The sequence below is a fragment of the Monodon monoceros genome, unplaced genomic scaffold (assembly GCF_005190385.1).
Source record: "Monodon monoceros isolate NGI ecotype Baffin Bay Population unplaced genomic scaffold, NGI_Narwhal_1 Super_Scaffold_21, whole genome shotgun sequence".
NCBI lineage: Eukaryota > Metazoa > Chordata > Mammalia > Artiodactyla > Monodontidae > Monodon > Monodon monoceros.
This window is the reverse complement of record NW_021703778.1, coordinates 99,103,776-99,114,128: the sequence shown is the minus strand read 5'-3', so window position 1 is coordinate 99,114,128 and position 10,353 is coordinate 99,103,776. Positions and strand designations below refer to the sequence as shown.

The window sequence follows — 10,353 nt, the reverse complement described above, 5'->3', positions numbered from 1 at the left end:
AAGCACACTGCTTCTTAATCCCTCAGCACAAGGCAGCTGGAGGGAGACAGAGACGCAAAGAAGAGCAAGAGTGGCCCTGAAGCCACACAGGGCTCAGCGTGAAACGTAGGAACCAGATGGAAATAGGCTCCATTTAGCCTTATCTCAAGAGTCTGTTGGACACTTTGTGGGAGACTGGGAGTGGGGTGGGTGTGGTTAGCATAGGAAAAAAATCTAGATCCCTGTGGTTTCTGTTTTTTAACCTCTTCTCTCTAAATGCTGGGAACTCTGGCTCAGTTTCTCAACACCTGTACATAAGGTGGTAGTAAGTCGTTGGAATTTCAGAAACGCTCCCATGTCTCGAGAGGCATGGCCTGCAACTGACAGAATGGCTGGGGGCCCAATTCCAGAAAAGAAGACTGCATCCCACACTCACCCTTCCCGCTCTCCACTCCACCACCTCCTGTATCAGGTACCTCCTAGGCAACCCGGAGAAATGAAGTATAGCATGGCTGAAGGGGAAGGATAAAATGGACATTTTATTACACACAGTAGGATAAACGGGACAAGAGTCAAATCTGGAGTGATGGTCTTTGTATCAGTCCTCCAATTTATAGGCACTCAACTGAAACATCCTTTTCTCAGTCCTGCATGAGAAATGGCATCTCGCGTAGCGAAAAGCTGGGGTCCAGGTTACGGAATGATGCCTAGTGAATGTCACTTTGTCTCAGTGAAGAAATGTCAGAGGGCTAAGGTCATTTGGGAGGCATCTCTTGGGGGTAGGGAGGTCATCTTAGATCCATCAGAAAAGTCAGGAATCTCTCAGGCCCACAAGGCAATAAAGGCCATGAAAGCAAAACCGGCAGCTACACAGCCCCACTTGGCCAGAGGGGCTTCAGGACCTGCGAGCTCCCGGGGCAGAATTTCCAGGAAGGTGACATACAGGAAGGTGCCAGCTGCCATGCCTTCTAACACAGCCTGGGCCAAGCCTTGCCCCCCTTCAGAGACTCCCTGAGGCACAGCCAGCCCTAGGGCTAGGCCCAGGGGGGACATGAGAGCTAACGACAGTATGGAGAGCATGGCCCAACGTGATCCAGTGCCTACCTGCACCAGCCGCAGTCCTACACCAAACACTACGAGCCCCTTGTGAGCCAGGATGGCAAGACAGAGCTGCACGGTAGCTGCGACCGTTGGCTGCAGTCCCACAGCTAGACCTTCAAACACGGAGTGAAAGGAGAGCGAGAGCAAGAGGACGAGGGCTCGCAGGGGACCTCGTGATGGTGAGGGTAGAGGTCCGTGGCTATGGGGTTCAAGGACATTAGCCATACCCCATTCTTGCTCCTGCACTTTTGATCTTCCAGCAGCCCCAGGACAGCACTGCAATGCCAGTGACTCCAAAAGGAAGACAAAGAAGAAGCCCAGGGAGATGATGAGCTCTCCATAGGGATACTCCATCTAGGAACAGAAAGAGGGGTTGTGAGATGGGAAAGGAAGGGAAGAAATTGCATTGGATGGACATGGGATTGGGAGACTGAAGAGAATGGGAAGTGTGGTAATAGAACGAAAAAAAGGGAAATGAAGCCAAGAGTAGACACGGTCATTCGACAACAAGAATACCAGAGGGACTAAGGGAAATAATATCAATAGGTTTAAAAATATGGGAAAATGATATGAAGCATGTCAAAGGGTCCAGAGAAAGAATGGAAGGCTAAACAAGAGTTCTTTCTGGGGTTTCATAAGCCCAAAAGGATTGGGTGGCTCCTCTTTTCCCCCACAATGCCGCAGCTGAGGAGCAGAAGGAATTCCTGGAATTCCACACATAAGTCCTCTCAAAAAGGTCTGGGCATTAAAGGCATCTCTGGTTCTCCTTAATCTCCAGGTAGGGGCTGGTGGGAGATACTTACATAAGCTGAATCAGCATCATCAGAATTCCCCTCACTGTTTGTGCTGTTCTAGGGAGAAAAAAAAGCACAAATTAGACGAGGGAAAGAGCAGCTCAGCTTCCTGTCCTGTGCCTTCGGCTCCATCACTTTCCTTAAAGGCCAATCTGACCTGTTTCCATCATTCCGCACAAGAGCTGTCATCTTCCCTGTTGTTCCTCCTGTGTCCTTGGCTTCATTATTTTCCCCCTTTCTTCGTTACTTTCCCTGGTTCTGTTCATCATTCTGGCCTCACAGCCCTGCAGCTCAGCAACTCTGCTGCTCACCTGTATCACCAACTTCTGGATCTCTGATTCAATTCCCTCCAAGGCTTCAGCAGTCATGTGCATGAACCCCACTCCCAGGAAAATGCCAGCAGAAGTGCAGCTCAGGAGGCTGAGGACCCGGCGGTGACGACCTAATAAACAGCAGGAGTTACAATCCAGCTGGCAAAGAGGAGACAGACAACAATGACTAAAGAGCCACAGGCAGCACCCCATGTCCCAAGCTTGGGGATGATGAGAGAATCAGAGCAAGATATCAGGATAGGGTGACAAGGCTGAGTCAGACTTAGGTTATGGGGACAAAGACATGGTCGGGCTGTACCTGTGGCAGTCTGGAACCATTTGAAGCAGATGGGGAAAAGGCCACAGACCAGAGTGAGAACGAGCAGGGAAAACAGGCAGCCAACTTTTACTCCTAGTAGTGGCTCCATCCTTATGGTACAGGGTAAGTAGAGGCCTCAGGATAACAAATGGAGTGACAATCTTCGCAGCAGGAGTGGTGTCTCAGGTGGTCAAAGCTGGAGCCTCCACTCTTCTCAGTTTCAGAAGGCTATTGGGTCTTCTTTCTGGTCTGTGTGGCCTCTTCTTGCGCAGCTTTGCATAGAAAACTTGCCCAGCCCCAGCTTCCCGCCCTTCCCCTACATGGAGGCCCCTCCCCTGGCTGACGCCTTCCTGAATTTAGAAATCAGAAACTCCGGACTCCCTGCCAGGCACAGCCTGGTGCTGTGTCTTCTCCTCCTTTTGAATGCTCTGACTAAACCAAGGGCTGTAGAGTCTTAGTTCTCATCTGGGGCTGTTCTAATCCAAAAAGGGAGTCTATGGTAGCTCTCCCCGGCTGTTTTGTGTTGGGGACAATCTGGTCCTGCCTCACTCAGGACATTTGATCTAAGCCTTCCATACCCTCTCTACCCCACCTCAAGCCTTATAGGTTGCTATGCTGATACCTGAACTGCACCTTTTCAGAGGGGATTTGGGGCCACTTGGGGTGAGGAGGAGGGCCTGGGAAGTGGAGCTGCCAGCACTCTGTGGGAACTAGCAGAGGAGGGGGACTCCCCTCTCCTGTAACCCCAGAAAAATAGTTCCAGGCATGGAAATGTCTAGAAGGAAGATTTCTAGTATTACAACATCAATACTGTTATAACTTTTGACTATGCCTGTTTCCTGATATAAATTATAGGAGAGGGACTGAGAGTTTTAGGACAAAGAAAGTTGCTCTAGCTCTGAAACAGCAAGGCCTAAGGGAAAACTGAAGGCTCCTGCCTGGATATATGAGGGTGGAGATAGATTCAGGCCTGAGGGGAATCGACTCCTGAGAGAAATTTGTGAAGTGAACTCTGAGGGAGCTGAGAAAGTTGAAAGGAAAGGAGGGAGAAAACACAGAGGCCAAGCAGCTGCTGATCCCCTATTCAGGTGGCCTGACAACCCTGAGGCCTGTTGAGCCAGTTCTCAGGGAGCTGGGGATGGCTTCCCCCACTACTCCAGATTATCTCCAGGCCTCCGTGCGAAGTCCTGGAATCTGGTGGAAGCAGCAGGATTCTTCCAGGACAGGGTGAGCTGGAGATTTGTGTGGGAAACGCTGAAAATCTGAGGATTCTCTTCATTATAGGATAGGCCATGACAACAGACTTCTACACCTTTTAAGAATCACAAGATCCACTTCCATTCTTTGAAAACTTTTAATTATTATTAAAACCTAAGCAAACACAGCCATATAGGGGTACTGTTGCTGAAACTTAGCCTCTGTTCACCAGTGCTGAACAGAGACACAGAGACAGAGTTTTCAGTGAAGTATAAAAGAGTAGCTTTTATTGCTTTGCCAGGCAAAGGAGGCCACAGCAGGCTAATGCCCTAAAGACTGTGCCCTCCCTTAAGAGAGAACAGCAAGGGGTCTTATAGTTTGGAAGTGGAAAATAGGGCCATAGATAAGGATCAGGGTAGATGCAAGCTTGCATTCTTCATTTCTGGAAAATTTCAAAGCTCGTGTTAGGTGCTCTCCTCTCCGGACTGGTTCTGGTGGTCCTTGAGGTTATCACACGGTGACCTTCTTTCTGGAATGAACAATGCTCACAAGGGAAGGGAGTGTTAGGGAGTGTTTCCTTGGAGGAGTAAACACTAGATGCATAATACAATTCTAGCTAGAAGGCAATCATTTGCAAAGTGCAATTAAACAAGAAAGAAAAGCATCTGTGAAAGGATGGCCGAGTGAGCTAAAAGAATAAGGCTTACTATAATGGAGGCTATTTTAACTAGTTTTTTGCTGTAAAAGTACCAGCACTCCCATCCTGGATACCAGGTAGCTTCAGCCTTGGCAGTCACGATAGAAGAAAACACATGTTACACATCCTTGTCAACTCTCAGGGGGATCTTGAGCAGGTGATGGAGGAAGCTCAGATGGCGTGATCACAGGTAAACGATCTCCCCAGGAGCTGACACGGGCACAGCGATACAAATCCCTATATAAAAGAGAGGGTCAATGTGGGCTGCAGGTTCTTGCTACCTTCCACTAATTTTGGTCACACCCTCTATACCTGCCATGTCTGCGGGCTGTGATCACAGCATGCTGCATATGCCCATCTGGACAGCACAGGTGACAATGCACATGGCGTGGCCGTTTAAGAACAGGCTGAGTGATTCGGGGCCAGCGATTAGCCTCCTCCGGAGACCCTCGGGCAAAGATTACCATCGAGAACTTTTCCTCCTTTGGCTTCTTGTTCTAAGATAAGGATATAGAGATGGTTTAGAGGTAAAAGACAAGGGAAAAAAAATTTTTGAACCCCATTCATACAGCGCTTTTCATATTCTATAAGTCATGCACATTCAGGGCCTAAAATCTCCAAGCTATTCTCTGAATTTTCCAAATCCTCCCACCTCTGAGTCTTTTTCATTGTGCCCTCCCAGGCTACTTACTCCCTACCATAGTATTCCCAGAGTACATACCCAGCTGAAGGGGATGGGATGGTAGGCCTGGGAAAAGCTACAGGCCAGGGGCTTAGAGGCTGTCAACTGGGGACAGGGAAGTTCATGGGGACACTGTGAACACAAACAAAAGACATGACATAAGACAAAAGAACAGATCATAAAACCGAAAAACTAAGAGTGAGAGTCAAGAAGGGCTAGGGATAAGGGAGCACAGGAGCAGAGGGTAGGAAAGCCAGAGGAATCACTAAGAAAGAAACTGGATAGGGACACAAAGTAGTGGAGGTGGCTTAGCTTTACTCTCTTACTTTTCCTGGCCACAGCTGAGTTCAGATCTTTGCGTGCTGGGAAAGGGAGAAGTAATACTCACCGGGGCAAAGACAAAACCAGGTCGAGGGTCCAAAGGTGACTTCTCTTTTCCCTGAAATCAAAGGAAATCAAAAAAATTAGGTTGGGCCTGAGGGGTCTATTCTCATAACTCAATCTCTGCACTCAGTAAATTGAGGACTCCTCTAACGTTCAATTCTGGTAATTATTAACTATGTTCTTTGAATTAAGCTGGCTGCTTCTTTAATACTCCAGACAAAGAACTTTCTCTTTGCAGCAGGAGAAAGGCAGAAACTTGGCACATAGTATGGTGCTCTCCCTTGTCAGCAACCTCCACTCTCAAAAAGATCCCACTCTAAATAAAACAATTAAATTTATGATTATACACTGGCTCATACTGTCCCAAAGAGATAAGGTTCTCGGCTCAGAAATGCCCTGGATCAGGAGTCGGCAAACATGTTTTTTTTTAAAAGGCCCAGAGAGTAGGCAAAATCTGTTTCTTTCCTAACTATTCAACTGCTATTTGTACTGTGAAAACAGCCATAGACAACAGACATACAGCCACAGACATACAAACAAACACGGCTCATATAAAAACAGGTGGCAGGCTGGATCTGACCCACAGGCCCAAGTTTGCCAACCACTACCCTATATCATAATGACTTCATATGCCTACTATCTTGAGAATTATCCTCACCATTGTATGACAGAGTCCCTTCAGTTTTCACAGGCGTGCCAGTAACTGGTGAGAATAGGTAGGGTATGGAGGGTAAGGTGAAAAAAGGAGAAAGAACCTTACGTTAAGGACCAGGTCCCTGGCGTCCATGAGAAGGGAGTGCCCAGCTTTTGTTCCATTCTCCACCAATATCTGATTACAAAAGCGGAAAATAAGAAGCCCCAAATTACATGAAAACATAAATGTCAGTAGCTCTGTAAGAACATTCCCAGATGGAATAGGGATCCTAAAGAAATGGGCATTATATGTAAGATGTGGATGGGGACCCTACAAGAGGGACAAAGGGATCTATATAAAAGAAAAATGGTCAAGAATGAAGACAAGCTCCAATGGGGAGAAGGAAAGCCATGAAACCCATGAAGCTGCTTTAAAACTTGAAGGGAAAAAGGGGTTTCTACTCACCAGAAAATGACCTGTCTTGCGCCACAAGGTTTGGACTACGTCAGTGCGGTTGGCCTTGCTGGGCAGTTCACTGAGAGAAAAGGCTGATACCACCACATCAAATTGTACCTGGTGCACAGGACAAGGAACATGACAGACCTGACATCTCCCTCTTCTAAGAGTACAACAAAGGTCTATCCCACTAAATTTCTTCTGCTTTCTTTTATTTTCTAACACTTAATGCTAGGTTGCAAAGCCAAGGCCACAGTTTTCCATGTGCATACTCCACATTTAGCATACTTTAAACATCGCCACTTGCCTTGGGTGATACAGGTAGAAACTGTCTGAAAAAGACACCTGGCACATAAGGCATCCCAGATCCTGAACCACCTGTAGAAGTAGAGATGTGGCAACTATGAGTGTACAGGTGTAAACTGAAGTGACATTCCGATAAGAAACATGGCCCCGAGAACAAAGAAAAACGCTAGCTGAGGGTGAGATGCAATAGAGTAAGCAACTATAAAAAAGGGCCGGGAGAATATTGGGTCACCTGTCCTGTTATTCTTGTCCTACCCATTCACAGTCCAACAAAGGCCTCCAGCACCTTCTGCTGGACTATCGCATTGGAAGATCAGACTCATTTTTAACTTTTAGCCCTCTCCTCTACTCCCCAATAAAAGACCCTCTCTTGTACTCCTTTGCTTTTTTAATTCCTTCAACGCTGGAAAAGCCCTTCCTTATACTTTGTCCTCACCTTTCAGTAGCTTTTCTGCCAATTCCAACATGGCCGCTGAGCTGTCCACGCACATATATTCCCGTAGGCTCTGGCCCCAAGTACTATGAGCAGCCCTAAAATGGCAAAAAATATATCGCCAGCTCTCATGACAGAGTCACCCCTGCAAGAGACCCCTCTGTTCCCAACCCACCCCTGGAGAAACACAGTGCTATGTTAAAATAGTTGGAAAAACGAATAGTGTTATTTTCTTATTTCATTTACAACTCCTTAAAAAAAGGCAGACTCAAAAATTATTTGTGCACAAGAAAATCTTGATGATATGTAAAACCTCCACCCTAGACTAAATTCCTTTCCTTTTTTATCCTTCTAATCATGGATCTTTTTTTCACTTGACATTTCTTTATGTTCTGGCCCTAATCCATATACCTTCTCATGCCTTGTCTAATGTGAGGGAAGAAACATTCCAGTCCCCAACTTTCCTATTCTCCCTCTGGTTCTCCAGTCTCCTGATACTGACGTGGTGTAAGCATGGCTCTCTAGAACTAGAAGTGACAGAGAAAGAGAAAGAGACTCACCAGGTGACAGAGCCAGTACCTGAGCCAAAGTCCATCAAGGTTTGTGGCTGGAACTCTGGAAGTCGAGCTTGGATCTAAAGAAATATACAACACCCCACAGTAGACGCTTGGTAAACATGAATTAGGGGACCACAACAGAGAAAATGAGATATGAATGCCTTTTAAGATTCAATGTAAATGCTTTATAGAATAGAAAGCTCTTAAAACAGTGCTTCTAAACCTTTCTTGGGTCAAAAATTCCTTTCAGAGGATAGAGAACCTCCTAAAAAAAAAAAAAAAATGCACATGCAACGTCCCAAGTATCCTACCCCAGAAGACTACTTTATGAATAAGGGAACTGACGGTAGGAAATTGAGCGAATTTCACCTCATGGAATGCCCTGGAGACTGCTGCAAAGCCACCATCCAGTCTTGCTGCCATATACACCAGGCTCAGTCCCTCACTGTAGCTGCCAGAAAAACCAGAGTCATACCACTGGGAAACAACCTCTATCCCGTAGCTACCCTCTGACTTTTAGGAAATGAAATCTTTGGAAAGGGCTCTTCCAGCTCAACACTTTCACTTCTCAACACAGAAGAGTCCTAGGGAGGCTTACAAGCCAGGTCACTTTTTTCAAACACAAAATTGTGTAACTGTACTTCCCCCAGTCTCCTTCTTCTGCAGCCCTTCTAGTCTCCCTTACCTCAACTCTTGCCAATGATAGGTAGTTCTACGCAGAGCATGCAGCACTTCTCCACAAAGTTTTTCCATCTGACATGAGTCTGGGGTGAGAACAAGGACTGGAAGTGAGGACCTAGGAAGAACAGGGCTCAGATCCAATATCTGAATAGACTGCCTGCCCATTCATCCCCAATTCCCACCTGGGAAAAGCCTCAAAGCTTAAGAGAGAAGTCAAACCTAGAGAAAAGTTTCAGGTAAGAATAACAATGACCACCACCACCACCAAAGTGTATCAGATAGTATATTTCCTCTAACAGCAGTTTATTCAACTCAACCAACTCTATCCCACAGGTTTGTTCTATATTAAAAGGAGGTGTAACAAAAATTTAAAGGATAGGATAAACACAGTATTTTGTGGATTTCTTCAACTCCCCAAAACTTAATATTGTGACGTCTCCAATCCTCCTATAGGGAGGAAAGGGGCTTGAAAAACTAAAGTCTCATGATTGTGTTTTGTTCAGTACTATCTTATCTACCGAGCACCTACTATGAACCAGATCCTATGAGAAGTTCGGCGAATACAAGATGAATAAAAGGCAGGTCTCTTAATAAGAGACAACTCATAACCATAAAAATAACCTGATAGATTATTCTCCTTTCCCTGTAGTGGGTTTTAGTACTGGACATGAACTTTATATTACTTAACAAAAACTTAGATGGTCTTGATCCAGTGAACTTGGAGGACAAAGCCAAAGATCTAAGTTTCGACAGGATACTGAAGCACTCACTGACTTTTACTCAAGCCCCACGAGCAATCTCTGAAATAATGTCTTCTCTTAGTAAGGCATCATTGTAATAACTACTCTCGCCAGAAAGTCACATAAGAAATTGCAGTATCTATTTAAGAGGCTGCGAAATTATTTCTTGCTCTTCATTTCCCTCTGCTTTTTCAATTTGGCCTACTCTTTATTCTTAAGCCCTACCTGCGTTTTCCAGGAATTTTTTCTCAAGATGGACAGCCCGTCTTTGCAACTCCTCTGGCTCTACAGGTAAATGCCGACTCCAGAGATAATTGGTCAATGCTTGCACGTGCTTCTCCATATTGGGCATCGAGCTCTCTAAGGACCAAAGATGAAAAGTGGAATCACTTGCACGCAGGCCCACTTTCCGCTTCTTCTCGAGCCTCCATTTCCCCCCGTTACTCACCCAGCAGCAGTAACTGCACGGCGTCAACCAATACTTGCGGCAGCCGCACGCGCGACAGCTGCAGGATGCCGGGGTGTCGGCGATGGGACCTCTTCCCCAGGAAATCAGACTGGTTATCCACCTGGGATACGCCGGGCACGAGGGCAGCGAGCGCCTGCAGGCCGGGAAAGAAAAGCTGATTGCGGGGGCAGAAAGCATGGCTGCGGACGCTGGCTAAGGGAGGGGCGGCCGAGAGCGGTCCTCCTCGGAGCGGAGCTGTTTCTGAGACGCACAGCCTCTTCGACAGCAGGGAAAGTAAGCACTCACTCGGGACTGGGTAGCTATTCCGAGGCCGCGGCGCCATCTGCCTAATGTCAGCAGATACGCCGGTCCTCTAGCGGTCGCCATGGAGCCAGAGGTGAACCGGAACCGGAAATTTAGGTGCAGTGACCCTCTCACTCGCCGCGGCGAACATCCTCCGCGGAACGTCGGCGAGGGACAGAATCAGCCAATGAGGAGAACGAGTGCTTGCTAGTAGCCAATAAGCAATCGATATGTAAAGCTCCTTGAAGAGCGTACGTGCGCCTCAGTTCGGACGTAGCGAGCCGGAAGCGAGGTGGCCTCGACTCTGTGTTGGGATTTGTCTCCTCCTCCA

At 47.0% G+C, this 10,353-nt stretch overlaps 2 protein-coding genes across 2 annotated transcripts; both read right to left on the bottom strand.

Moving 5' to 3' along the window:
- Positions 1–492: 492 nt before the first annotated feature.
- SLC39A2 (solute carrier family 39 member 2) lies at positions 493–2,613 on the bottom strand. The gene is made up of 4 exons (XM_029239262.1): positions 2,490–2,613; positions 2,186–2,316; positions 1,884–1,931; positions 493–1,434 (listed from the first exon to the last, which is right to left on the bottom strand). The coding sequence occupies exons 1-4, from the start codon at positions 2,611–2,613 to the stop codon at positions 802–804; spliced, it is 936 nt and encodes a 311-aa protein (XP_029095095.1). The 3' UTR covers positions 493–801.
- Positions 493–10,122, bottom strand: METTL17 (methyltransferase like 17). The gene is made up of 16 exons (XM_029239261.1): positions 10,026–10,122; positions 9,720–9,873; positions 9,497–9,631; positions 8,536–8,614; positions 8,220–8,301; positions 7,854–7,927; positions 7,297–7,391; positions 6,862–6,932; positions 6,564–6,671; positions 6,225–6,293; positions 5,469–5,519; positions 5,120–5,212; positions 4,711–4,895; positions 2,186–4,635; positions 1,884–1,931; positions 493–1,434 (listed from the first exon to the last, which is right to left on the bottom strand). Exons 1-14 carry the CDS (start codon positions 10,104–10,106, stop codon positions 4,530–4,532), a joined length of 1,383 nt encoding a protein of 460 aa, XP_029095094.1. The 5' UTR covers positions 10,107–10,122; the 3' UTR covers positions 493–1,434; positions 1,884–1,931; positions 2,186–4,529.
- Between the last annotated feature and the right edge of the window lie 231 nt (positions 10,123–10,353).

Coding starts and splice junctions, on each gene's coding strand:
- SLC39A2 (XM_029239262.1), bottom strand. CDS start 2,613: ATGGAGCCACTACTAGGAGTAAAAGTTGGCTGCCTGTTTTCCCTGCTC. Junction 2,317..2,489: donor CACAGGTACAGCCCGACCAT/GTCTTTGTCCCC, acceptor GCTGTTTATTAG/GTCGTCACCGCCGGGTCCTC. Junction 1,435..1,883: donor ATGATGCTGATTCAGCTTAT/GTAAGTATCTCC, acceptor TTCTGTTCCTAG/ATGGAGTATCCCTATGGAGA.
- METTL17 (XM_029239261.1), bottom strand. CDS start 10,106: ATGGCGACCGCTAGAGGACCGGCGTATCTGCTGACATTAGGCAGATGG. Junction 7,392..7,853: donor GGTACTGGCTCTGTCACCTG/GTGAGTCTCTTT, acceptor TTGCCATTTTAG/GGCTGCTCATAGTACTTGGG. Junction 5,213..5,468: donor CTGGTTTTGTCTTTGCCCCG/GTGAGTATTACT, acceptor TTGTGTTCACAG/TGTCCCCATGAACTTCCCTG.